General features: G+C 35.6%; 2 protein-coding genes across 4 annotated transcripts; both read left to right on the plus strand.

Annotated features, from left to right (window-relative positions):
* The first annotated feature begins 703 nt into the window (after nt 1-703).
* letm2 (leucine zipper-EF-hand containing transmembrane protein 2) lies at nt 704-16632 on the plus strand. 2 transcript variants are annotated; one of them, XM_028033983.1, is made up of 11 exons: nt 705-962; nt 1757-1825; nt 5542-6079; nt 7740-7883; nt 8757-8900; nt 9876-10079; nt 11370-11489; nt 11568-11687; nt 12941-13039; nt 13773-13841; nt 14560-16632. In XM_028033983.1, exons 2-11 carry the CDS (start codon nt 1779-1781, stop codon nt 14614-14616), a joined length of 1542 nt encoding a protein of 513 aa, XP_027889784.1. In that variant the 5' UTR covers nt 705-962; nt 1757-1778; the 3' UTR covers nt 14617-16632. The 2 variants fall into 2 exon arrangements, with proteins under 2 accessions (XP_027889785.1, XP_027889784.1); XM_028033984.1 differs by lacking the exon at nt 12941-13039 and having other exon boundaries at nt 704-962.
* A 317-nt stretch (nt 16633-16949) lies between these two features.
* LOC114155223 (uncharacterized) lies at nt 16950-22438 on the plus strand. 2 transcript variants are annotated; one of them, XM_028035008.1, is made up of 3 exons: nt 16950-17782; nt 19406-19659; nt 19732-22438. In XM_028035008.1, exons 2-3 carry the CDS (start codon nt 19413-19415, stop codon nt 20718-20720), a joined length of 1236 nt encoding a protein of 411 aa, XP_027890809.1. In that variant the 5' UTR covers nt 16950-17782; nt 19406-19412; the 3' UTR covers nt 20721-22438. The 2 variants fall into 2 exon arrangements, with proteins under 2 accessions (XP_027890809.1, XP_027890808.1); XM_028035007.1 differs by having other exon boundaries at nt 16952-17782; nt 19406-22438.
* Nucleotides 22439-25773: the final 3335 nt, after the last annotated feature.

Consider the following 25773-nt stretch of genomic DNA (forward strand, 5'->3'; position numbering starts at 1 on the left):
CTCTCAACCTCCTCGGCTGATCTGTAGCACAGAGGTCGTGAAATGCCAGACGTCTCACTCTGCATCGACCTTTCGGAACTGCGAACCGAACTCCTCATTAATCATCTTAAATGTTCAGTCTTGTGGGCGCTAGATAAAATGATTCATATCATAACGCTTTATTTATAAAGTGCTTTACAAACAATAATGCTGATCAAAGTGCTGAATAATAAAACGAAACACATAAAATTTCCAGTCAAATGTGAAGTGGCAAACATTTTTCGATAATTCCAGAAAGAAATAAACTACAGAAATCAAGATACAACTTCTTAAAGCTATTAATTATTGGTTCAATATTTCCTTTAGACAAATCATGTTTTATCTTTGATAACCCTGTAAAAACGGGATTTTAATATTCTCTTTATGTTAACATCCCCAAGTGTGTAACATGTACCTTAATCCTAATTAGGGTGCAGTCAAGATTCAGATTTTTGGAAATCTCAGTGTCTTCAGTACTATTTATTAAGGGCAGATGCTCAGAATGGCTGACTTCACATATCACATCTGAATTATTGATTAAATATCAGACACACTTCAGTTTATGTTGATACAGTTTGCACGTTTTAGTAAAAAAAAAAACAAAACAACAACAACACAGGGAGTAAGTACTCTTTTTTAAATAGACGTTCTTTGTTAGCTCAGCTCCACAAATATTTGCGCATGCTCAACGGGACCTTTATGTGCAGCCGCCTGGGGAGGCTGCTGCTTACAATGCTTAGAAACAGAAACTCTACGCTCACGCAGACGATTTAAAGCATAAACCCACTTTAAATGGGTTTATCATTACACCAGACATTTCTTTCACGAATTCCGTTCACATCTCCAGTCTGTTTTTTGATGGATAATATCGTCCACGTCTCACCGAGAAGCCTTACGACGCCCCGTCAGCAGCGGTAGCCATAGCTTGATCGCTGACGCTGGAGGTTAGTGGACTCCATTTCAGCTGACAAATAGCTGTAGCAACGGTCTGCTAAGGCTAAGCTAAGGAGGTGCACATCAATCTGGGGTGCACTTTTCGGCACAACACCTCTGACAGCCATGATAAACGGCACAACATATGTATAAGTTATCATATTAAAAATGGTTTTATATAATTTTTCTCCTATTTAAATTGTAATCTACGACATTTTTGATATTTAATTAGTGAAATTAGTTATTTTACTAATTCGCGAAAACAAATGGTTTTAAAGCGTTTTCCCACGATGAACCGGTGTGTTTTTTACGGCACAACACCGGCTAGCTTAGCGAATGGCGTGATTCTGTATCGTCCTTCTTTGTTTGCTGACAGGTTTTACTTTTTAAATCGCGCTGAAAAGTATATGTAGGAACGTCAGTGGAAAATTCCCAAAATGTTGCGGACTTTCCGCGGAGCGTCATGTCAAAAGTTTCACTGTTTAGCAGATAAACAAAGCTCTGTATGCACTTATATTGTTTACATTTACTTTTCTAACATTGAATAAATACAATAACATGCATGTGTAAGATGGGTGTTTAATTACAAGGTAGACATCTGTTATGTAATGATGTGTAAACCTATAATCGTTTCGTTTTTAGTTATGTGTTTGTCAAACGTTTTGTGCAGTTAGCTGTATTACCAAACTGTCAAAGTGATTGATTGGATATTGCTACTGTTTTCTTGTGGAACTGAATTCTCAGCTGATGCATGAACTGTAACTTGACCCCTGCATGCTCTCCCTCTCCATGTGAACCTCCACAGAACAGCGTGATCTGACTCTGCAATGGCAGTCTTTAGTCACCAGGTGCTCCTGGCAGTCACCAGATCAAGGTAAATAAGACTACTAACACTTCCCTGTGCTTTGTAAACTGTGACGACGCAGTGGAGAGAGTAGGGCATGTAACTCATCACCAGGGTAAACAGTGACAAACAACTGGGAGTAGTCTGTACAGAGTCAGAGCGAAGTGTGGGTTCTGCATTCACTTTCATGCAGAAGAGATTCTCATTGTGTAAGATTACAGAACATGATGCTCTGGTTCTTTTCAGATATGAGATTACTGTACAGAGAAAGGTCGCTAAAAGTTGACAGAATTTAAAGTAGGACTTTTTTTCCGCTTTTTGTTTTAATAAAGAAATTACAATTGGCAGAAAATATTTTTTAAACGTTGCTTTATTTTCATCATATGTTCTGTGAGTTGTACGATTGGACTGTCGGAGCCAGGCTACAATAATTTTTTAATTACAGGAATGTAGTCAGAATATTAGCAGAATAAAGATGTAACTTTATCAAAAGAACGTCTTTAAATTATGGGAAAAAGTTGTTTTAATTAGAAAAAAGCTCGGTCCATGTCATTCTTTCTTTCTAATAGATTCAGTTGTTTGCATGATTTTTTCAAAGTCCTAATGCTGGTGTTAAAAAATGAAGTATTTCTTTCTGTAAAACCAATACGAAAGTATAACCTCACAATATTCCTCGTTTTAAGTTTTTTTTTTTGTACAGGTGTTTTTATACAATTAGAACTTTATTCTACTAATTTTACAACTTTATTGTGGTAAAAGTAATCCTTTATTGTCTTACTACTTTATTCTCCTACTATCACAACTGTATTCTAAAAATTAAAATTTTAATCTGGCTCTAATACTTTGTTGTAAATTTGACCTGAATTGAAAGTCCAAATAAATGGAAGCTGTAAAAAAGCTTGTTAAACAATATGACAGGTTTTAGATGTGCTGTCGTCACTCTGACCTTTGGAAACTTGAGGAGTGCAATGTTGGAAAAAAATTCAGATTTTATAAAAATTCAGTCTTCAAAAACCAAAAATTTGATTAATTGATAAGATTGATTTATCATCCATTTAAAGTGATGTAGTTTGCTTTTGTCTTCTTGACTCCCATCAGCTCTCCCCTTTTGCTAATTTCTTATAAATCAATGAAATTATAATTTACTGAAGATGTTTATGACGCCATATTTTCATCTTCTAAATTTTTTTAAATGGCACAGATTAGGAACCCTATTCAAACCATAATAACTCTATTTATTATTATTTATATTTTTATTTGATAAGGGCAGATAGAAGAAACGGATCAGGACAACGTAATGGCAGCATCACAATGTTTTTAGCTTTAGCTAACTAATTTGCGTCACCTGTCCCTAGAAGGACCTTTACAAGTTAATTTAAATGAAGACATCAACAGTAAATATAATAAAATGATAGAAAATAAATGAAATATTTAAAACTACTAAATCAAAACATTTGCAATATTTAAAAAGCGAGTACTGTTTTGGTTCATCTTTACTCAGTTCTAAGGCCTTGAAGTTAATATTTTAATGTCAGATGGGGTCTTAAAAATATATATACATTAGTATTAATACAGTCTAAAACTTTAACTTACCAAATCATCGTTGTTGTTTGATCAGATATATTTTTTCAGGAAGCATTAATGTGTCTCTTATTAAAGTATCTGACTGTACGGATTGGAATTATAATTAAACAAAGAGGCATAGTTGAGGTGAACAACATCATTAATCACCGTTGAAACCATAAATCACTTCCGAGACAGAATAAGTGTTTCCTAGAAAGAGGTGAAGAGGAGTGGTTCAAAATGTGGCGAGATGATTCACCAAAACCTTTTGAAAATATAAATACTTACTTATAGATACTGGAACCGGCTCTGTTGCCTCTAAAAACAAGATTCCTTTACCTAGAAAGATGGCTTCAGTTTGCAGTTATGTTTTAGTTTGTCTAAATCTGCTTCTGGGTTCTGGATTATAAATATACTATATTTAGACAAATATACTATATTTGTCTATTCCTGACTGGTTTTTCTGTTCTGCACAAAGAGGAGCGGCTCGTTTTTCCTTCTTGGCAAATCATTAATGCTGCAGAGAAAGTCGAGGAACATCGAGGCTCAGAGATACTCGACGTTCAGACAGAAAGTTAATGATTAGCCCAGACGACGTTTCTGAGTTCACACAAGAAGAACCAGATTAAGACAAACTTTTAAATAAATACATGGTTTTATGTTCCACTGCATTAAGCTGTAGTAAGGCAAAGTGTTAGGATAATTTTGTGTTATAAAAGTGTAAAATATTTACATGATAAATAAAAAAAATGTATGATGATTTCTTTGTGCAGATAAATGACTAATGAAAAAGCAAAATTATGATGCACTAATTGTGATTATTATTGCCTAATTAGTTAGTATTATTACTTAGCCACAATGTTCCTTTCTTTGTGGAACATTTAATTTTTTTTTTTTTTTTATTGGATTCTGATAAGTTTGAGAGAAATCTTTATATAACTAGACCTAATTAATTAAACAGAACCTATCAACTATTCTTATTTAAATGAAAGTCTTTAATGTTTTTTATGTTTTGTAACTTAATATGTAGGTGTATACAGTACAGACCAAACGTTTGGACACACTTTCTCATTGAATTCAATGAGAAGGTGTGTCCAAACTTTTGGTCTGTACTGTATGAAGTTCATAAAACAGTCATTGAATAATATTTACTGTTTATATAACTAGAACTGTAACAATGAACAATAAACCTGAATACATTGAAACTAATAAGGCACCGATATAAAGATTTAGGCCGATAATGGTATCCTATATTAATATTTAGGATATTAATATATATATATATATATATATATATATATATATATATATATATATATAATATAGTATATACATATACTATATTATCAATAGTATATGTATATTTCATTACCATTTTGACACCTTTATGGGTAAAAATAAAAAGGCAAAATAAAATGAATATTGGTTGTTCATATTGGCCCAGTTTTATTTATTGAACCAATAAAAAAATAAAAAACTGATATTGGCCGTATTAACGTTGGTCTATCGTCCATCGATAATGAAAACAAGTTTGATAATTTTCATTTACACGATTGCTTTTATTTCTCTTATCTGCCAAAGACTGGAACAAACTATATATATAGATATATATATAATTTAATGATAACTTTTATCATTAATTTAATGCATGCAGGTATAAAAAATCTATATTATTACAACATGTTGGCTGATTTCAACAAGGTTTTTCTTGTTCCTGCTCCATTTTCACTCATGTAGAGTAAAAGTTATAAGATAATGTACATTAACAGAGTTGGGTAGTAACTAGTTACATTTACTCAATTATTTTTACTTGAGTAACTTTTTTGGGGGGAAAAAGTACTTTTAGGAATATTTTTACTACGCTATACTTTTTATTTTTACTTGAGTAATTTTATTATGAAGTATTTCTACTCTTTAGTAAAATTGCTGATGATGTAATGTTTAAATATTAAATGATTGATAATTTGATCAGTTACTTTTTACCAAATACGTTTTTACTCTTGAGTAAATTCTTGGACGGCTACTTTTTACTTTTGCTTTTGTAAAAATGTGCTGAAGTAGTTCTACTCTTACTTGAGTACAACTATTGGATACATTATTGATTAAATTTGCTAAATTGAGTGAATAAACTTATTGATTGACCTTTAGATAATTGATCATGCTCATGCTTTTTCCGTCCTCAGAGGATCGTATTTGTTGTCCAAGAGGCACAGCTGCTGCTCTCTGTCCTCCAGATCGTATCTGCGCGTAGACGCTCCCCGCCATGCCTCGTCTTCGTTTCCTCCCAGACACTCCCGCTATGGCCACCATCACTGCGCCCACGCCCACTCCCTCAGCCGTGGCGACGGCTCGGTCCTGCTCGCCCGGGCTCTGCACAGCTCCGCCGTTTGGCTTCAAGATGTGAAGCAGGACGACACCAAAACGTCTCCAGCAGCTCCTCAGGACGGGGAGAAAAAAGACTCTGCTGCTGCTGCTGCTGCCGCCATGGTAACGGACTCTCAGCCACCGGCGGCTCCAACGCCTGCTGCAGCAGCAGCAGCGGCCGTTCCTCCAGCCCAGGAGAGGGCGATGGTGAAAAAGTCTCTGTATCAGAGGATTGTTGACGAGTTGAAGCATTACTACAATGGCTTCAGGTTACTGGGAATCGACACGAAGATCGCTGGGCGGACGGTGTGGAGTCTGCTGCACGGACAGGTGCTGACGCGCAGGGAGAGGCGGAGGGTGAGACAATGCATCCACTTTATTATCCATCATCAATCTATCTGATTTAAATCTCTGGATATCAGCTGATCAGCTTCATCTACTCAAACCAACATCTTCAATAAAATCACTAGTTTCTCCCCAAAAACAAACATTTTCAAAAGAAAATCTTAAAAAAATATATATTTTTCTGTATTTTTAAAATCTGCAAACGTCCATCTGTCATTTATAATATAATTTAGAAGTTGCTGTTGAGACTTGTATTTATAAAACAAGAATTTTAAAGACTTACTGTGATTATTTTAGACATTTTTGATATCAGCTTGAATAGATTTTCACTTTTATTTTAGAGAGCAGCCTTTAATTTGTTCTGGGCGATTTGGATCAGAAATAAAGATTTTAAAATAATCTTTTCTAAAATAGAAACAACAAAAGACAGAAAATGTTTTAAAAAGCGACTGCATTTGTCTTTTCAGAAATGTGTCCATTTCTTGCTGCTCTTGCAAAATTAATAATCTGATTAAGACAAATTTGGTCAGCTAGAATTAAAATGATCTTTTCCTAAAGCTGTAAGGCTTCAAGTAATGATTATTTTGGTAACTGATTAATCTATCAAATATTCTTATGATTAATTGGATAAAAAATTGGCACATTTTACAGATTTTCCATTTAACCATTTAAGCCTTTTTATCTAATGCTAGGAATACATTAAAGATGCAAATAAACAAATAATTCTTTTTAAAAAATGGAAAAAAATAAACATTTTGTTGCCTAAAATTCAGTAACATTGAACAAGATGAATATAAATTAATGTTACAAATTGAATTCTATTCTATTCTAATAAATGCTCATGTTAAATGCAGAAAGTGTTTATTTTCTGTACAGTTTTGAATATATTGTTTCAGCAAATTGCCTTTTTTTGAGTCGATGTACTCCAGTTAACAATTAACTGATAGATTAGTTAATAATAATCAATCGATAATTTCAGCCTTACAAAATTGCCCTTCAGAAAATATTATGAATTGAAATAATCAAGCTAATTTAAATTTCTGATACATTTATTAATTAATTGCTTTTTGTGACAGGGTTACTTGTATAATTTGTAAAATGATGCTAAAATGTCAAACATTTTTATTCTATGTTTAGATGCAGAAATCTGTAGTAAAAAAAGAAACAGATCGACTCTTGTTTGCGCCTGTTATTACTCTTCAGATTTCCATCTGCAGATCTTGATCACAGTAAACCAGGTTTCCCCCAGAGAACTTGCTAAGCCTGGCGGTTGGATGACAGCGCAGTCATTCATCCAGCGGCCCGTCGTGTTTTTTAGTTAGAAAATGTTTTAAGTTGACAGGAAATTTGAAAATATCACTTGATTATTATGTGTTATTAAAAGATTGGAAGATTAATACCTGAACACCAACTATAAATCCTTAAAAAATGCAAACATAAAAATAAGTAAATACATAAATAAGCAATGCTAAGCCTGGTGGAGGCACAAATAAAGCCTGGTGGCCTGCTAGGCTTATAATACACTGGGGTAAACGCTGGGAAATCTAAATTTGATTTATTTTGTAAGAGGGAAGCCACGTGTTACATGCAAACACGCTGCTGAGCTCCCATCAGCAGAGCAGCGGGTCAGACGCGTCGTTTTGTGACGGCGTCGTCTTGTTTGCGTTTGCAGCTGATGAGGACCTGCGCCGACCTCTTCCGCCTCGTTCCCTTCATGGTGTTCATCATCGTCCCTTTTATGGAGTTCCTGCTTCCCGTCTTCCTCAAGCTGTTCCCAGAAATGCTGCCATCGACGTTTGAGACAGAGTCTAAAAAGGTTCGTGTTTCTGTCCGCCCTTTGATCTCGCTGACCTTTCCACGGCTTGTTGTGATTATGTAACTCAGACGTCTCAGTTTGACGGAAAACATTTTAGACGTGTGGATGAAATGTTCATCCTGACTGCAGAGGCTTTTATGTAAGTTTCATTTAAAGAAAAATACTTAGTATATTTATATTTTATTTTGTCTTCTGGCTTTTTTAAAACATTTAATGCAGCTTATATTTACTAAACCTCTTTACCTGCAGCAGAAAAAGATTAAGCAATAGCAACATTATTAATGTTTCTGTTTTATTTTCAGTTTTAATTGGAAAAGAGGCAGATCAGTTAAACAACAATGTTGTTGTTTTGATAGAAAGTAACATAAATAACTGTGTAATAGTGCAGGTTCACGTTTTCAGTAAGAAGAAACTTTGATCTTGTAAAGAAAACTTAACATTGGAACTAGAAAACATTTTAAATATCCAAAATAAATGAACAAAAAACAATCAAGTAAAACAGAAATAAAAAACACACACAGCCAAAACCAATAAATTAAACTGAATATTTAATGGAAATTACTGAACCTATTTTAATGATTTGTTTTATTAATTAATTGCAATGGATTTTATTTAGGTCATCGGAGTAAAGTGGGGTTGAATACTCGCCTGTCTTTTTATTAAAAAAACATTTATCAACTCTGTTGGTCTTTAATGTAATAAAATATGAAAAGTTAAAACATTTTGCAGGATGTTGGTTTATAAAACCAAATGTCTGACTTTAGTGTGTGAAAGCATTTAGTTTCACTGAATAAAACACGTTTTTAAGTTGTAACAGTTTGTTTTTCACACTATTAAAAGTTTTTATTGTAATAAATGTTTTTGTTTCTGCAGGAGGAGAAGCAGAAGAAGGGTTTGGCTGCGAAGCTGGAGCTGGCCAAGTTCCTCCAGGAAACCATCGCTGAAATGGCCCGAAGGAACAAAGTCACAGCCCAGATTGAGGAGGAGACCCAGAGATTCTCCAAATACGTTCAGCAGGTGAAACACAGCAACTTCAGCAACATTTTTTAACTTTCATCACAGCAGAATAAACTATTGCATCATAAGAATTGGATCTATAGTTGATTTAGGAGTCTAGTAGATGTATTCCTCCTAAAGTTTCATCATTCCTCGTTAACAAGAGGAATGTCGTGTCTTTTTATTGCTAAGCGCTAAAAGCACTCCATACCAATGCAATGCAAGATGATGAAGAGTTACAACATGTTTAGGATCTACCTGCTTGTTTCTAATCCCTACAGAAAAAGTTTATGGCTTCTGGAGGGCATGTTGTGGAAATATGGCAAGCCCAAAGCTCACATAATTCAGAATTTATGTCAAGCAGTTTGTGTATTTATTCAATATTTATTCCACATGACTCCACTTGACATTTAATGCCACCAACAGGATCATTCCAGGTGAGGTAACATCAGGTTGCTAAAAAACTTCATATCTTGTTGGCCAAGAATTTAAAATAAATAAATAAAACTCAACAAATAAAGTAGCTTTTTTTAATTATTGGAAAGGGATATTATTCACTTAAAAAAATCAAAACACTTTTATTTAAAAAAGGTTTTATAAATTAAATAAAAGTTTATTTCATTCCAGCAAATTTGGTTACATTTAGCTCTACTTATAACAACAGTTTGACTTTAAAAAGGCTAATATTGTGCTGTATTTAACAATTTCCATTGTGAGAAAATTACATCTCTAATAATTTTACCCTGATTAAAAAAAAAAATTCAGTAAAAAACAATTTGTAGCATTCTTGAACTCCAGTTGTGGGGCCACAAAATCATCAATCCAAGAGCTACAAATGGCCCCCGTGCCGCACTTTGAACACCCCTAAATAAATGACAGCTTATTTAGTTTGAAATGTTTATATCTAAATGATATAACCTGATATTTTTACTCCTCTTCATGAACTAAAGAGGTTTTTGTGTGTTTGTAGCTTAAATAACAAATTTCCTGTGTTAGGTTCGGGGAACGGGCGAGCAGCCGTCCACGAAGGAGATCGTCCGCTTCTCAAAGCTGTTTGAAGACGAGCTGACCCTGGAGCACCTGGAGCGCCCCCAGCTGGTGGCTCTGTGCAAACTGCTGGAGCTGCAGCCCATCGGCACCAACAACCTGCTGCGCTTCCAGCTGATGATGAAACTCAGAGCCATCAAGTCGGACGACGAGGTGAGACGAAACACCTCAGGATTATTTAGCTTCCGTCAGAGCAGGACAGCAGGGTCAGGCTGGAAGTCCTTGAATTTCATTTAAGTGATTTCAAGGTTTGAAAAGTACTGATATTCAAGGTACATAGGTTTGAAATAAAGTGCAATCCAACATTTGATTAAAAACCTAAATCTGAAAAACGGTGTTTACATTTGAAACCAGATGTTTTTATACATCTTATAAAGACACACACTTTTTTTTCTCACTGTCTGAAGTTAAAAACGATTAAACTTTTCTTGTTTCTGGTCAGTTATAATTAACAAAATAATTTATATTTGTGAAATTTCAGAAAACATAGTGAGAGTTTCTCTTTTTGGGGATTTTCTATGTGACTTTCTTTGTATCTCGTGTTTAATTTGAGCAGGAAGGTCATTTGAATTTTGAATATTTATGATTCCTAATGTCTCTGTGACTTATTGATCATTTTATATTTCATACATTAAGCAATTTATTATTTTTTGTTAGTGTTTTGTTCTCAGACCAGTCAGTTTGTATAAGGTGTGACATTCAAAACATTGAACTTTATACTTTAGTTGACTTTGTCCCTGCTGCAGAATATAGAATATGATCATAAGACATTGGTATCTTTCACAATAATCAATTAATTATATGATGAATTAAAATTATTAGAATAATTTCCATTCTGATTAATATTTTTTTAAATGGAAAATTTGTTTACAGATTAATTTTATTTATTGGTTTGGTTTGTGTGTGTTCTATATTTCCATATATTTTATTTTAGATATTTAAAACATTTTCCACTTCCAGTTTTAAGTTTTCTTTACTAAATTAAAGTTTATTTTCCTTTGAGAGTTGAATCTTACACATTATTGTTTATTTAAATAATTACTGGGGAAATTTATCGTACAGCAAATTAACAGGCATTGTCATAAAATAGTGAATTGAAATTATTTTGTGTGGGTGTATGTTTTTTTTCTCCAAAGTGCTGGAAAGGTTTGAAAACATTCCTTGAAAGTGCTTGAAAAGTTCTTGAATTTTAACGTTTGAACCCTGGGAAAGGCGTCGTTCTGCCGTGTTTAATGCTTTGCATATTTTAGACAGTTCAACTCTGTATGTGAAGTTGAATGAAAATAAAAACAGAACTGAAAACTACGGGGATTTTGCAGCTTTAGAGATTCAAACTGTGTTTCTAAACATTTTTAAAACCTTTCAAGACTATAAATCAGTTAAAATTGTGTGAAAATCTTTTGTAATGAAGAAAAGACGGTTCCAGTTTTCTCTCGTTGTCAGATGATCTCGGCGGAGGGCGTGGCGGCCATGAGTGTGTCGGAGCTGCAGGCGGCGTGTCGCAGTCGTGGGATGCGTTCTCTGGGTCTGACCAGCGATCAGCTCCGCCAGCAGCTGCAGCAGGTAGCAGCGCTCGCACATCGTAATCTGAGCCGCCTGCAGGCGGTTCCGTGTTTCTGATGAATGTTTTCCGTCGCTCAGTGGCTCGACCTCCACCTGAACGAGAACGTTCCTCCGTCGCTGCTGCTGCTCTCCAGAGCCATGTACCTGACCGACCTCCAGCCAAAGCCGCCCGTCATCCCGCCGGTTCCCAAGCTAGAGGTGAAACCAAAACCACTGCACCACCGCAGAGAACGCTTTGCTTCCAAGATTAGAGGGAGTTCCATTCTGATTATTAATCCAGATGAATTGCAGGGCTGTATCTAACCACGACACACTTTCACAAGCCAACTTTGCGGTACCGTAACTCTGTGATACTTTGCGGTTTCTGAAAGGGGAGACGTTACACTTTCCAGCCAATATCGGGTTATTACGGTAATCTCAATCCCGCCGTTGCAGGAAGCGTGTTTTTCTTCATTTTAATCTGATTAAACACTCTTTTAATAGACGGTAAATTGTAAATAACTGCTAGATACTGAAAAAGTTCCAGTTATTGTGGAGAAATGGGCAAAAATATTTACTCACAGGACATTTAAAGAAGTTTGTACAGTTAAAAAAAGCAAAAATATCCAGGTGGAGATTTGAGACTTAAAGGGTTTTAATCTGATAAAAATCTGCATTCTGTAGATTTTCATTTAAGTCTTTTTTTAAATCTAATATTAAAAAGGATGCAGATAAACAATAAATTCCTTTTTTATATGAGAAAATAAACATTTTATTGCCTAAAATACAATAGCTCTGCATTATTTTAGTGAACACTTGATCATTTGTAGTAAACTATGAATCTGCAGCTAAAAAATACTTTTAACAGCTTGATTAACATCAATCCAGTGTTGGGATAATCTGCCTAGTTATTTTTTGGATTAACCTGTTCATAATTGCACAACAAAAAGAAAATTTTTACACAATCTGAACCAAATGAAGCTCAAACTCCCACTTAAGAATTTTTGGATGAAACTTATTTGCAATTTTTAAAATATTGAATACAAAATGTATTTTTTTGTAGAGTTTTGGTTTAATTACTGCTATGAAAATGGTGTTCTTACTTCAGATGGCCTTTTTTTTGTTTGTATACTCCAGTTGAGTAATCAATTTCCTGAATTAGTCTATCATTATTCCAATAATCGATTAATCGTTTCAGTCCTAATTTTACCGTAGCTGGTAGAAATGTTTCTGGTGGTTGGTGTTTTCAGGTTTCAGAATATTTTATCTTCTTTTCTGTTCTACATAAAAACAGACGACTTGACGTTGCTGATTGTTGAATAATTTCCTTCTAAATTTCTAGAAAGAAAGATTTAAACCTTTTGTTTGTGGTGCTAAAATTCCAACTTTAAAACGACAGAAATTTCTGAGAGATAAAAATTTAACTCTGAGATGTTTTTGGTCTCATCGGAGATTTTCGTTTTGTTTTGCAGAAGGCTTCTCCTTCTCCTGCAGAAAACCCAGCAGCAAACCCGACCGCCACCGGGTCGGAGCGACTGGCAGACCCGGCCGTCATCATCAAAGACAGACCGGTCAGCAGCTCCTAAAAATAATAAAATAATAATTTAATCTGTGCAATAAGAGACGGTGAAGTTTAGGCCAGAAGGAGGATTTTGATTTTCTAACTGGAGTCGGTTTTATTGAACGTTTGATGAAATCTTTCTGTTTTGAACCGAATTTATTTCCAGATTCCTCAAAATAATTCAACATTTAGCCAAAAATGGGCCATTTTACTTTAATGCAGGAACAAATTATTAGATAAATCTCATTTTGATTTGTAAACCAGAAAAAGGAAACTCTAAGCTTTTAAATTTGATTTGAGTCTGCTACATTTTAAACACCTTAACGACTATTTAACCATCTTTCATGCATTTACATAAAGTTTTAACTTGTTGCTTGACAAGTATTAATTTGGAAGATTAATACAAGTATTAATTTTATTTTTCTAAAACGTCTTCTGTGTTTTTATAAGCAAAATTAAATCTTAAAAACGGTTAAAATATGACTTTTCAGTGTCTGTTCCCTTCACTGGTAACTAAAAGGAAACATTTTTTAAACCTGTTTTGTGATTTTAATGATTTATTCCAAAGTCGGCCTCAGATGAGACGAAGCTTTTATGGAACATAAAAACACAAAACATTGATTTAAATCTCCATTTAATATAAAATAAAAATGTACAGACCTGCATAAGAAGAAGAATTTGACAGAAATAATTTGACCTTGTTTACGTCGTCTTTACATTTTCCTCCTCCCGGTTTGCTGCAGGTGGAGGAGCTGCGGGACAAAGCCCCCGTGGTTCTGGACAAACCGTTAACTCCTGCTGAGGTTCTTCAGGTCAGACCAGTGTTGCATATCTTTATATTAAAGTGGACCAATTATGCAAAATTCACATGTTTTTTCATGTTTTTATATTTTCATTTGGGTCTCAACTGCTTCCAAAAACACACAGCTGGTTTTTGGCAACAAGTTGATTTTTTTTTTTTTTTTTTTTGGTGTCTGGAAAATGAACCATTTCAAAAATGTCTAGAATGTAACGCTACACTGCACTGTTATCTAGCAACCCTACCAAATCCCAGCCTGTTACCTAGCAACCAAAGCTGAGCTCCAGCATGTTTGGTCAGCTGGTTTTAACGCTGTATGTGCGGAGTAAGGCAAATGTTTTGTTGTTGAGTTTTCATTCAGAAACCACTCATGGCATTTTTATTGGTTGCGCAGGAGGCTCTACTAATGCTTTTCAAAGCATTCAGTGGTATTCAGAGAGGAGCTTAAAATAGGGACAAATGACCAGACTAAAATCTGATTGTCTCAGAATGAATTTGTGCCATAAATGTAACGACTATGTTTTATTTCGCCATCATGTCTCCTTTAAATGGAGTTTATTTTACTGTCTCCATTGTGGGATTAATAGTTCTGTTCCAAATGTCCGGCCCAACACTAACTCACTTTAACTTTCAGATAGTTTTCAATCCATATTTTATTTTTTTTAATGTTGTTCTGGAAACCAGCCTGAAAGTCTGGGATGAAACTTTATTGAATAATTAAATTTTTTCAGGCTAAAGCGGCGACCGAAGTGTCCCAGAAGAGCAAGATGAGCGCCAACGGCGTTTGAAGAGGAGCGGCTGTGATGAAGCTGGAGGACCTGGCGTTCATGTCTGGACCTGATCCGGGACAGTCTGGACCCTGATCCGGGACAGTCTGGACCCTGCTTGTTGCTTCACTGCCATGTTCGCCATGCTGACCCCTGCTAACTCCGTCATTGGCCTCATATCTGGGCAAGGCGTTCAGATCCGTTCAGACTCGTCTCCGTCGTTCTTTAGCTCTGAAATCCCGTTTCCGTTCCCCTTCCTCCTTTGTGTGTAAATTTGTAAATATTATATATATTTTCCTCCTGCGCCACAGAAGCAGCAGCTCTGTACAGTTTGCTATGCAAAGGCCAGAGCACTTTGTCTCCTATCAAGTCGGTTTTATTTTGCTGATTTTAAAAAATCCCCAGAGAAACTTTGCTGAACCCACTTCAGTTTTCTGTTCTTATCGTCCAAAATGAAGATTATATTCAGCAGAAATGTATTAAATTGCACCCAGAATGTCAGGAATCAAATGTTTCTGTATTGGGGGGGAAACGTAGTTTCTATGTCAATCAGCAAATGAAGACTTGGAGTTTCACTCCTGGATATTTGACTCTTTAGTTTCAGTCTTCATTAGTAAACCACTGAAAGGACAATCTGTACAAACGCGTGCAGATAAATATATAAATATATTTTTTGCATATTTGTTGTATGTTTTGTGTTTTGAACACTAGAATGACAACCTGTCCTAAACGTATAAAGAGAAAATTCTTGATGTTCATATATTTGTGCTGGAGGGAATAGTTTTATTATGGCAGCAACAAGTAAATTGTGTACAGTGGATTTTCCCTCCTTCAGTCATTTTTTAAAATTTTTTATTTTGACCCCATCATTGTTCTGCACAAATCCTGAAATTAATGCATAATAATCATAATTTCTGTTCTGTTTATCCTAGAAATGGAAACAGTTTTGTGCCGAAGGCTTAAAGTTATTTGGCCGCAGGGTGACTGCAGGGCTTATAAATACAATCTCATGTTTTTTTCTTTATGCCACTTCTAATTGTAATCTTGTTTTGTTTTTTCTTTTTATGTAGAAGAAATTGCAGAAAATATTTTCAAAAAGTGTCTTTTACTTCAATCACCCATTCTGAGTTGCACACTGATGCTTTAAGCTCCGGCTACAAGAATATTTAATTATGAGAATAAAGTCAGAATATTAGCAAAATAAAGATGCATTTTTACCAGAAAAACTCTTTAAAATGTTTAAGATCTGATGTGATCATTATCATTAGTTGTTTGCACTGATAATCGAATGCTGATGTGTTTAAAAGATTCCAAAACCTAAAGTAAAACTTCACAAAAAGCTCAACATTCTTCATTTTATTTTTTTTATTTTTCATGTTAGAGTTCTTATAAAATTACGACTTTATTCTCGTAATTTAAAAATAATCTCAGACCTAATATTGTGTCATAGAATTGATATGAATTAAAGTAAATCGAAGGTGTGAAACAAGATGGCCACCTACGGCCACTGACATCACTGATCTATGGAAACCCATTAGTGGAAAAAAACTGATCGCCCAGCCTAGATAATCCATATGAATCCCTGCTGTGTTAATCATTGGTTTTGATATTGATGAAAAAGTTTTGTTTTTTTTAAAACTGTGAAACATAAAAAAAGCATTAACATACTGCAGCTGCTTTGCTCTGTGTGCGCTCTGCTGCCAGATTTAAAACCCAACATTTTCCCCCTGAACAGTGACTTAATCTCTGGATCTCTCGCTCAGATGGGATTATGAGAAGAGCAGCTCCAGGTTTAACGATGTAGAGAGAAATCGAAACTAAAGCAGCAACTAGACCAGGTTTGATGTTGCAGCGTTTCTCCTCGATGCCTTTTTCTCCTCGTCGGTTTGTTTTATTTCTGTTTTCTGCATCATGTCGTCATCTGTCTGGAAACTGTTGGCTCAGAAATTGAACTGTGGTCCAGATTATCTGACTTCAATCTCCCAAAACGACGACGAAACAGAATCCATGAAATTAAAGAAATTATACAACTCTTTACAACGCTTTGCTTCATTCATTTACTCAACTTTATTGGAGCTTCTCACCATCTATTTATTTTTTATTTTTGTTTTCATTCACTCATTAAATATAGTTGATATAAAAACAAAGAAATTATACATGAAAATAATCAGAATAAATGAATGTAAAAAAATTCATGATTTTACTGTAGAGAAAAAAAAAATGGTTCAAGTTGCTGTTTATTTTATGACCTGTTAATGCAAAATTAGAATATCAAAAATAAATACATTTTTGTCATAATCTACATATTTTATGTTAATTTGCTAATTTTCCTTATTTTTTCTCACATTCAGATTCTCAGAAAATTAGAATAGGACAAATAAAATGATTTTTATTACAGAAATGTCAACGCTCATAAGAGTATCTGCTGCACTTAACGCTTGGTCAGAGCTCCTTTTGTTTGAATTTTCACCAGTTGTTTTCCTTCTACTCAACTTTCCATTAATTTGCTAGGAACCAGCATTCTTTACCAGGAAACGTTTGTTCCTGACCTTCCTTGTGGAGGATTTAAATTATTTATTGTGAAGCATAACGCAGCATTTCTGTAGCAGAAATTGGTTTTATGTGATAATTTATAATTTTTCAGAAGAGCAAAAGTTTCTGTTATAATTAACTGTATTTATCACAGAAATAAAACCCTGAAATGTGAAATGAAACTACGGTGTTTAAGGGTTTTACATTTTGAATTTACAAATTTACGTTAGTGATATATATTTACCGGTGCGTGTTTATATTGTGGATGAAAACTTGGTGAAATACTGATTCAGCGGACCCATTTATTTTATTTTATTTCTTGACCAGCAGGGGGCAGCATTTACTAAACCATCTGCAGATGCGGATGGTTTTTAAAAGACGCTCAGATGATTTCTTCTTGTCTTTGGATGGAATCACCCTAAAGTTTATGAAGAAACATCTGATTAAAGTTTTGATCCGGACAGATCACTTCATGTTCTCCGTTAAAGATGTTGAACAAAAAGACGAATCTGTGCAAAGAATCTGCCTGGAAAAGGGATTTCTGCCTCCTAATTTATTCACACTGGGTCACATAAGAGGCAGGAGGGGCTGAAACTTAAGGAGAGCAGAAGACGGACGGGAAACTGTTCTGTTTGCTGCCGTGCTGAGAGCTCAGGTCAGTATGTTTATCTCTGTTTTAATGAATGTTACAGACAGAAACAATATATAATCAGGGTAAACTTTTCAACAGGACGAAGCTAACACTCTGCAGTGGATAATTCTCATTTTAGTTTACAACAACAACAAAACAGTATTTATGTAATCAGAGAATGTAGAGATCGTTTCAGGGTTTTACATTTATCTTGTTTTAAGTACTTGAATGTAATGTTTTGAGCTTTTAAAACAACAAACTGAAAACAGGAGAGAAGCGCTGCTGCCTGTTGTTGATCTGGAGCTATTTTCAGCCTGACAGCTTCATGGTGGTGACAGGTGGGCCGAGCTGAAGCAGGTGGAGGCTTTAATCTGAGCATGCCTTTCATTTATTTTCCATTATTTTTACCAGACACATCAGTTTAATCAACCTCAAAATAGAATAAAGTTTGATAAAAGAGAAAAGTTTATTTGTACAAGGATTGAGGAATGTGTAAGAGCTGAGTGACCTTCAGAGAGGTGCATAAACCTTTTTACTCAAATTTTAATTGTGTAAAAAAAGAAGATGATTTACCGAATAAACAGGGAAGCTAAATCCAAGTTTTAAAGAAAAAATACAAGAAACAAACATTTCTCCAAGGTAATTTAATGATAATGACAGGTAACGGTCCTTCAGGGTTTCCCTCAGTGTATTAAAAGCCTGGCGGGCCACCAGGCTTTACTTGTGCCCCCACCAGGCTTAGCATTGTTTATTTAATTTAGTTTTTTTTTTTTCATGATTCCATTTTTTTAAGACTTTATAGTTGGTGTTTAGGTGTTAATCTTCCAGTCTTCCAATAATACATAATTATGAGGTGATGTGTTAAAATTTTCTGTCAACTTTAAACATTTTTCACCTCAAAAACATGGCAGGCGGCTGGATGACTGACTGCTGGATGAAAACCCTGGTCCTTGATGAGAATGTTGAGTTAGAAAGATGTGAGAAAGTTTACATAAGAGTGTTCAAAGTAGGGTGCGGGGGCCATTTCTGGCCAAGGACAGATATTTTTGTGGCCCCCCAACCACAATTCAAGAATAAATTAGGGCAAACCTACAACTTTTAAATCAAAATGTTACAAAAATGTTAGATGCAAAACAAAGTGATTATCTTTTGAAGCTTTCCAGTTCCCTTCTGTTGTCATGGTAACTAAGACCACGTTTACTCGTTGTGGAAGTGGAATAATACTCTAAAGTCTATCTTGGTACACTTAAATCTTTTAATGGCTGTACTCTAAATGTTTCCAAATGACGCCTGACCTAAATCCTGTTTATATTGCTGAGAAATTACTAAATATTTTTTCAGTTTTCTTCAACTGAGTCCAAAACAATAAGCAAACTGGATGCCTTTGACAAGGGAAATGTTTAAAAACCATTTTAAGTTTTGGATCTACAATCCCATTTCTACAAAAAATAATCAGATTATTTGGTTAATTAAGATAGGTCATGCTTATTTTATGTTTACAAAAAATGAAAACAGTTTTGGTAATTTACATTTTTTTCTGAGCTGACAATTTTGGCCCACAGCACAAAAAGTTTGGTTGGTTTTAATTGGGGAGGACTTGTTTGAAGAAAGAATGTTATGAAATTTCTTTTCTTTTACCGTTTACAGAGTAAAGATGAAGCTTTTAGCCTTCCTGTGTCTGTCCGTGCTCTTAGCTCACATTCATCTCTCAGTGGCAGGCAAAATCAAACTGCCAAAGCCTTTTAAGACGACAAAGATAAAAACTAATCTGGATGCCAAAACTAAACATTCAATCCTGGATAAGGCCAAAAATCCCACTTCAAATAAAGGAAGTTACCCTAAGCAACCAGAAGGAGGCTATCCTCAGTACCCAGGAAGCCAACCTCAATATCCAGCGAGAGGCTATCCTCAGTACCCAAACCAACATGGAGGCTACTCCAACCCAGGCAGCTACCCTGGGTATCCAGCAAGAGGTTATCCTCAGTATCCAAACCAACATGGAGGTTCTCCTTACCATGGAAGCTACCCTCACTACCCACAGTATCCTGCCGGTCATTACCCAGCTCCAGGGTATGGAGGAGGTTATGGAAACTATCCAGGTAGCTACATCAACCACAACCCAAACAACAGGATCCTGAGCCCTCACTACGGTGGGAGTTTTGGATATGGTGGTTACGGAGGTGGGGGTGGTTCTCCATTCTCTCACTCGGTTCAGAAAATGGGATTTGCTCCGTCTGATCAATCCAAAGGGTTCGGACGCAGTGCGGCAATGGCGGCGGCTGGAGGGGCAATGACAGGAATGGCCCTGGGGTACGGATTAGGGAAGTTCCCCCATCCCAATTTCCACTTCCTCAACCCCCACCAGGAGTATTACTACAACTACTACATGTACAAGCGATACGGTAGGAAATCCTCTGACAGGGACGACTACAGCAGGGACTACAAGTTCAATCAACCACCTGAGGAATTTGACAAGTTCATGGCCTCCTGCATGAAGAGGACGGACCTTCTGCCAGGAGAGAACCAGAGGTCAGAAACCAAACCACTGACCACCACCACCACAACAACAACCACAACAACAACAACAACAACTTCTGCAACTAACACAGCTACTACCACAAGAAGCAACATCACTGCAGCAGGGAACGTCTCCTTCACCGCCAATTCAACCAACAACCCTCTCAATAAGTCTGATGTTACAAATCTGAACGTTTCACAGACTCTCCAGAACAATGAGACGAATGATGACACAGTCAGTATTGTGGAAATTGGCTACCCAGCGTTGATCAACCAGATGAAGATGAAAAGATGTACGGAGCTCTACGTCGTTTACTCTGAAAAACACTTGAAGAAAAATAAACAGTCTTCACCTCACAGTGGGAAAGAAAGCCTGCAGATGGGGTGGCAAGGGCTACTTTTTGTATTCATGAGCACAACTATGATGTTAATGGTGCACAATTAAGACCTCCACTGGGTAGAAAATGAAGTAGAAAAATAAAGATAAGGCAAGTTTGCAAACAAACTAATATTTTTAAAACTAATGGTCTTTATATTGCATTCTAGCATGACTTCTACCTTCTGGCTTCATGGTTCATTGTTTTTGCTCATGACAATGAACTTTAATTATGGCTAATTATCGCTACTGCTCCTCTGCAACACAAAGCAGATCATGAATGACTAATTTTAGTGAGGACTAATGGAAGCTGAAGGCTATTTTCCTTCCTGTTGCCGCCAACTGCAGTCCAAGGCTAACACTCTACAACAGAGTCAACGCTAAAAACATGTTAGCTAAATATTTGTTTTGGCTGTTTTTTTATTTCTTCCCCATCTACAACAGAGACACGGCTAAGAACGTGTTAGCTAGATGTTTGCATTTCTTCCCCCTCTTCAATAATGCCACCGCTAACATGTTGGTTAAAGATTTGTTTTAGCTGTTTTTATTTCTGTTCTCCTCAACTACAGAGCCGTTGCTATCATGTTAGCTAAAGATTTCTTTTAGCTGGGTTTTTATTTCCTCCCCATCTCCCAACAGAGCTAACAACATTATTGTTAGCATCTCCCCCAATAAACAAATTACAGCATTATTCAAGTGCGTTGTGTAAATGTTCTAAGTTAGTAACTCCTCCAGTCGTCACAAGGAGGGCTGCAGTCTGGGAAAACTTCACTTCCCACTCTTATGACGCTGAACATCCACTCAGAAGTGACAAACAAGAAATTTATCAGTTGTTGCTCTCTTGTTTGTCCAAACAGAAATCTTCCTGACTCCAAAAATGGCAGCAACTGGCTCACTCTGAGCACAGAAGCATTTTTGCTCTGTCAGAGCGAACCGGTCAGAACACCTGGTTCATGAGCCAAACAACTTAAAAAATAACATTTCTTCTCAAACAATATGATCACTGAGCGCGTTATCGGGATTAGTTTGCACTGTGCTGCTGTCCGCACTCTGCTATGGTGACAAGTTGTGCAAACAGACTGAACTGCGGTTACAGAAATAAAATCATATCAGCAGAAATGTTAAGGCAAGATCACAGCAGGAAACAGTAAATATTAGGATTTATGTTGAATAGCCTTAGAATAGTGTTGAAGAAATTATATATATTATCAAACATTTGCTATATTATACTTCATATTACTTTTATTGTTTCCTTTACCATAAACATTAATGATGTTGTTGTGTTTGAATTGCTTTAATTCTGTTTCTGAGTATATTTCAAGGAGGCCACTGCAGGGGCGATTCTAGGATCTGACCTTTAACCCCTAGCAGGTCTAAGACCCATGAGAAGATACGGTTTTCTAATATTAACTGCTTATCTACAGAGATTCACAAACAAAATTAAGAGACATGTTGTCTATATACTGTATATATAGTAGCTGGGGCATCTTGTCCCGAAAGTATGGTGCTGCGCATTCTTCCTCTTGCCCATATTTGGAAGACGCTGTGACAGAGCGCAGCTGGTTCGTTAGCGAGACAGGTAATCAGCAGTTACATTTATTTATTATTATTCCTCCCCCAAACAGTGTAACTTTATTTAATTGGGTTTTAAATGTCTCTCAGCAATGAGGTTTCCAGGACCAGCATAGACTCTTACTTTTAATGTGCTCATTTTTGTATAATAAAATAAACTGACTATCTTTGTCCAAAGGAACTTGTGAATTCAATAAACTGTATTTAATTTGCAACAGTGCCTCTGATAATTTTTACAAACTTATCTGTGTGATCTGGTAAAAAGAGGATTTAAGGTTCTCCACACAACAGAAACTGTACCCAAGAGAGAGACGATATAGGCACCCTTCTGTCAAATTTTAATCGGAGTTTGATGGATGATTGATTGATGACTAATAGATTTTGATTTCCGGTCACAGGATGCCCATCCCCCACCTTTCCCACCCCTCCCCCACCTTTCCCACCCCTCCCCCCACACAGATCCGTTTTTCCCACGCCTTCAGACCTGTATGAGTTGTAAGAATAATACAAGTAAAGTATGGAAATTATGAGTTTTAAGAATAATACAATTAAAGTATGAAAAACAATAAGTGTTAGATAATTGAGAATAATATACAATATAGTATATTTAAATAGGATGTTGTAGTTACCTCTGGTTTTAAACGGAATATCCTCCTGAGACACTGCGGAAACGGGGAAGGGCTCTGCGAGGCAGGTTAAAAAAAAATCCTAGTTGGGTGATTCTCATGACCTTTGGGGTCAAAACACATGTTGTGCAAGGAAACTCTATGTCACCGACATCCTCTGGCAAAGAATCGATAACAATGATGGTCAGTCTCTGGTTTTAAAACGGAATATCTTCCTGATCGGGTCTGCTATCAGCTCTTGGAATCTGCATATGTCCCCACTCAGACCCCCCTGCCATGGGTGCTTGTCTGTGTGTGTGTGTGTGTGTGTGTGTGTGCACCCGTAAGACTGAACACATACCTCTACAGAAAGCCTAGAGTTTTAACTGTTTTGCTGCTTTATTTTGTGGTAGCACGAATAGTCAGTGCTGACTATGAGTTTGTGATTTCCTTCATCACTTCAATTTTAAACTCTAATAGATTTTTTTTCTGTAACACTTGCTAGTGTGAAACATGTCAGTAAATGTTCCTCGTCTGTACACGTACTTCTTAAGAACATGTGACAGACAGTAAACAGGCCTACGTGAGGCTGCTCAAATTTAACTTTTATCTTTCCGCAGTTAAAGAATTTGTCCAGACTTTTCCAGAATTTGGCCCGGCATCACTGTGAATAATTTTGTTCAGTTTTTTTTTCTTGCTGTTGAATCAACGCTGATCTTCCCACTGTTTCATGTTTTCTCCAAAATAGTAAATCTTGGTTTAAATACATTCGAAACTCAGATTGTTTTTCTGTAACACTTGCTAGAGTAATACATTTCAGGAAATGTTCCTCATTTGTACACGTACTTCTGAACAATATCTCACAGGGACTAAACAGGCCTCGGTGAGGTTGCTCATATGTATCTTTCAGCTTTCCCTCCACCCATTATCTTACACACTTTAGTGTGTTCACTAACAAAATATAATACACCTCTAATTCTTTAAATTTTTCATTATTAAAACTTTTAAATGATCAATGTGAACCATCAGTCTGTATTAAAATAATTAATATAATTCATATTATTTATTTAGATTTGATGTTTTAATGTGTGCCCTTGGATTTATATTGATTTATTCAATGTGTAAATATTTATCAAACTGAATAACCATTCCATTTTTTATATAGTATTTTTTTTCTTTTGGTGTTTGTTGCACAAATTTAAATATATGCCGGCTATCAACCAACAATTAAATCAGTGAATTTGTGTTTTTTTCTTAAATACTCCCTCTCACCGAGACTTACTTACATCTTCTGACAACTAGCTTATAATAACTTTGACTAAGTTTGCTATTGGTACACTTTACCTAAAAATAAAAATTAAACATACTCACTACACAACCATGCTCCAAGAGTTGCTCACAACATGGTGAATTGTTTTGTTACCTTTAAAATGATCTGCAGCTTTTGTTCCTTGGTCCTAATGATGCTGTTCACTAATGTTCACTAACAGACAGTACAACACCTCATGTAATTGATAAGCTTATAAATGATCAATGCGAAACATCAGTATGCGGTAAAGAAGATCATATCAGTCAGATTAAGTAAAATATCATTAAACTCAAAGCAATCAAAATTATATTTCTCTGAAAGGTCATTTTCCTTTTCAGGGAGCCTAGACTGAAAGGAATCATTGGAATATACTATGAAATATTTAATTTACAGAATCCCGATAATAAAACTTCAATTGTGAATTGAATGATTACATTGCATCTAGATACAAAAGAATCAACCGTTAATTAGTAATCATACTGACTAACAAGATCTGATCAAACAAGAAACTTGACTACCTCCAGGGATTTCTCACATTGGAGAATAATCTCACTTAAGACTTATAAGATAGTTTCATGATTTTGGTTATGCCTGTAGAATTTAAACTGAGGTAACACTGAATAACGAATCGTTGGGTAAATAGTTTGAAAAAGAGTAGATATTAGAGACACGCTAACCTAAATGGCTGCAAATGCATCCATTGTTGAAAATGAATCAAACTCATGTGTAATGTTTTGTCTTAGTGTAATGTTTCACCTCTCTGCAAAACTTTGAGTCACTAAGCTTTATTCTTTTTAAACCCTTGCTATTTGGTCAGTTTGGTTTCAAAAGGGGAACAATGCCTTTTTAATATAACAGAAACATAAAATTTACTCTTTTTACATCATTAAGATGACTAGAACAAGACTCACTGTGAACACTGAGGGCGATGAGTTCAGCCAAAAGTAAAACATTCAGGATTCCCAAACATACAGCCGCATGGAGGCAGAGCCTCTCTTTGGAGCTGCTCCAACCTTAACAAAAACCTCAACCTTAGCAAAATTGAATTCAATACACATTAAATTTCTCTGTAACTTTGCTCTTACCTGTGTGATTAGATGCAGTTTGTCCAACAGGTTCCATATTGACGTAAATTTCCTCCATCGCTTCAGACTCTGTTGGCTTTAAACATTGACTATAAAATCCACAGCAGTAGTGGAACTAAGTGAAAAACTGTGGGAAAGAGATGAGATGTCTGGTGTTCAACAAAACACAAGGTAAATGTATTTTACAGATAATGGCCAAATAAAGAAATTCATGAACGCAGATTGAATATTAGTTTCTTAAATATCTTACACAACATAAAATTCTTGAAGGTTTCAATAGTTTCATAAGTTCATATTTGCTGATTCGGTTCTGTATCAATGAATATTTATTTATCCTTTTTCTTTATTTTCCTTCAGCTTGGTTAATCCTACTCATAATAAACACATTACACTTTTCCATGGGTGAAAAAATAATTGACTCTTTCCATCTTTAAGATGACACAAAATTAAAAATAGTTTTAAATCACGGATAGAAGGATGAAAAAATACATCTGATGTTGTGATGGTCTTGCTTCATCTTGCTCCTACGGATGGCTGTGTCCAAAAATATT

The sequence above is a fragment of the Xiphophorus couchianus genome, chromosome 12 (genome assembly GCF_001444195.1).
Source record: "Xiphophorus couchianus chromosome 12, X_couchianus-1.0, whole genome shotgun sequence".
NCBI classification, from domain to species: Eukaryota; Metazoa; Chordata; class Actinopteri; order Cyprinodontiformes; family Poeciliidae; genus Xiphophorus; species Xiphophorus couchianus.

Excerpts from the sequence above, each read along its gene's own strand:
- LOC114155223 (XM_028035007.1), top strand. The coding sequence starts at position 19,413 with ATGAAGCTTTTAGCCTTCCTGTGTCTGTCCGTGCTCTTAGCTCACATT.
- letm2 (XM_028033983.1), top strand. The coding sequence starts at position 1,779 with ATGGCAGTCTTTAGTCACCAGGTGCTCCTGGCAGTCACCAGATCAAG. Across the intron at positions 7,884-8,756 it reads TTGAGACAGAGTCTAAAAAG|GAGGAGAAGCAGAAGAAGGG; the intron begins GTTCGTGTTTCT and ends TTGTTTCTGCAG. Across the intron at positions 13,842-14,559 it reads CTCCTGCTGAGGTTCTTCAG|GCTAAAGCGGCGACCGAAGT; the intron begins GTCAGACCAGTG and ends AAATTTTTTCAG.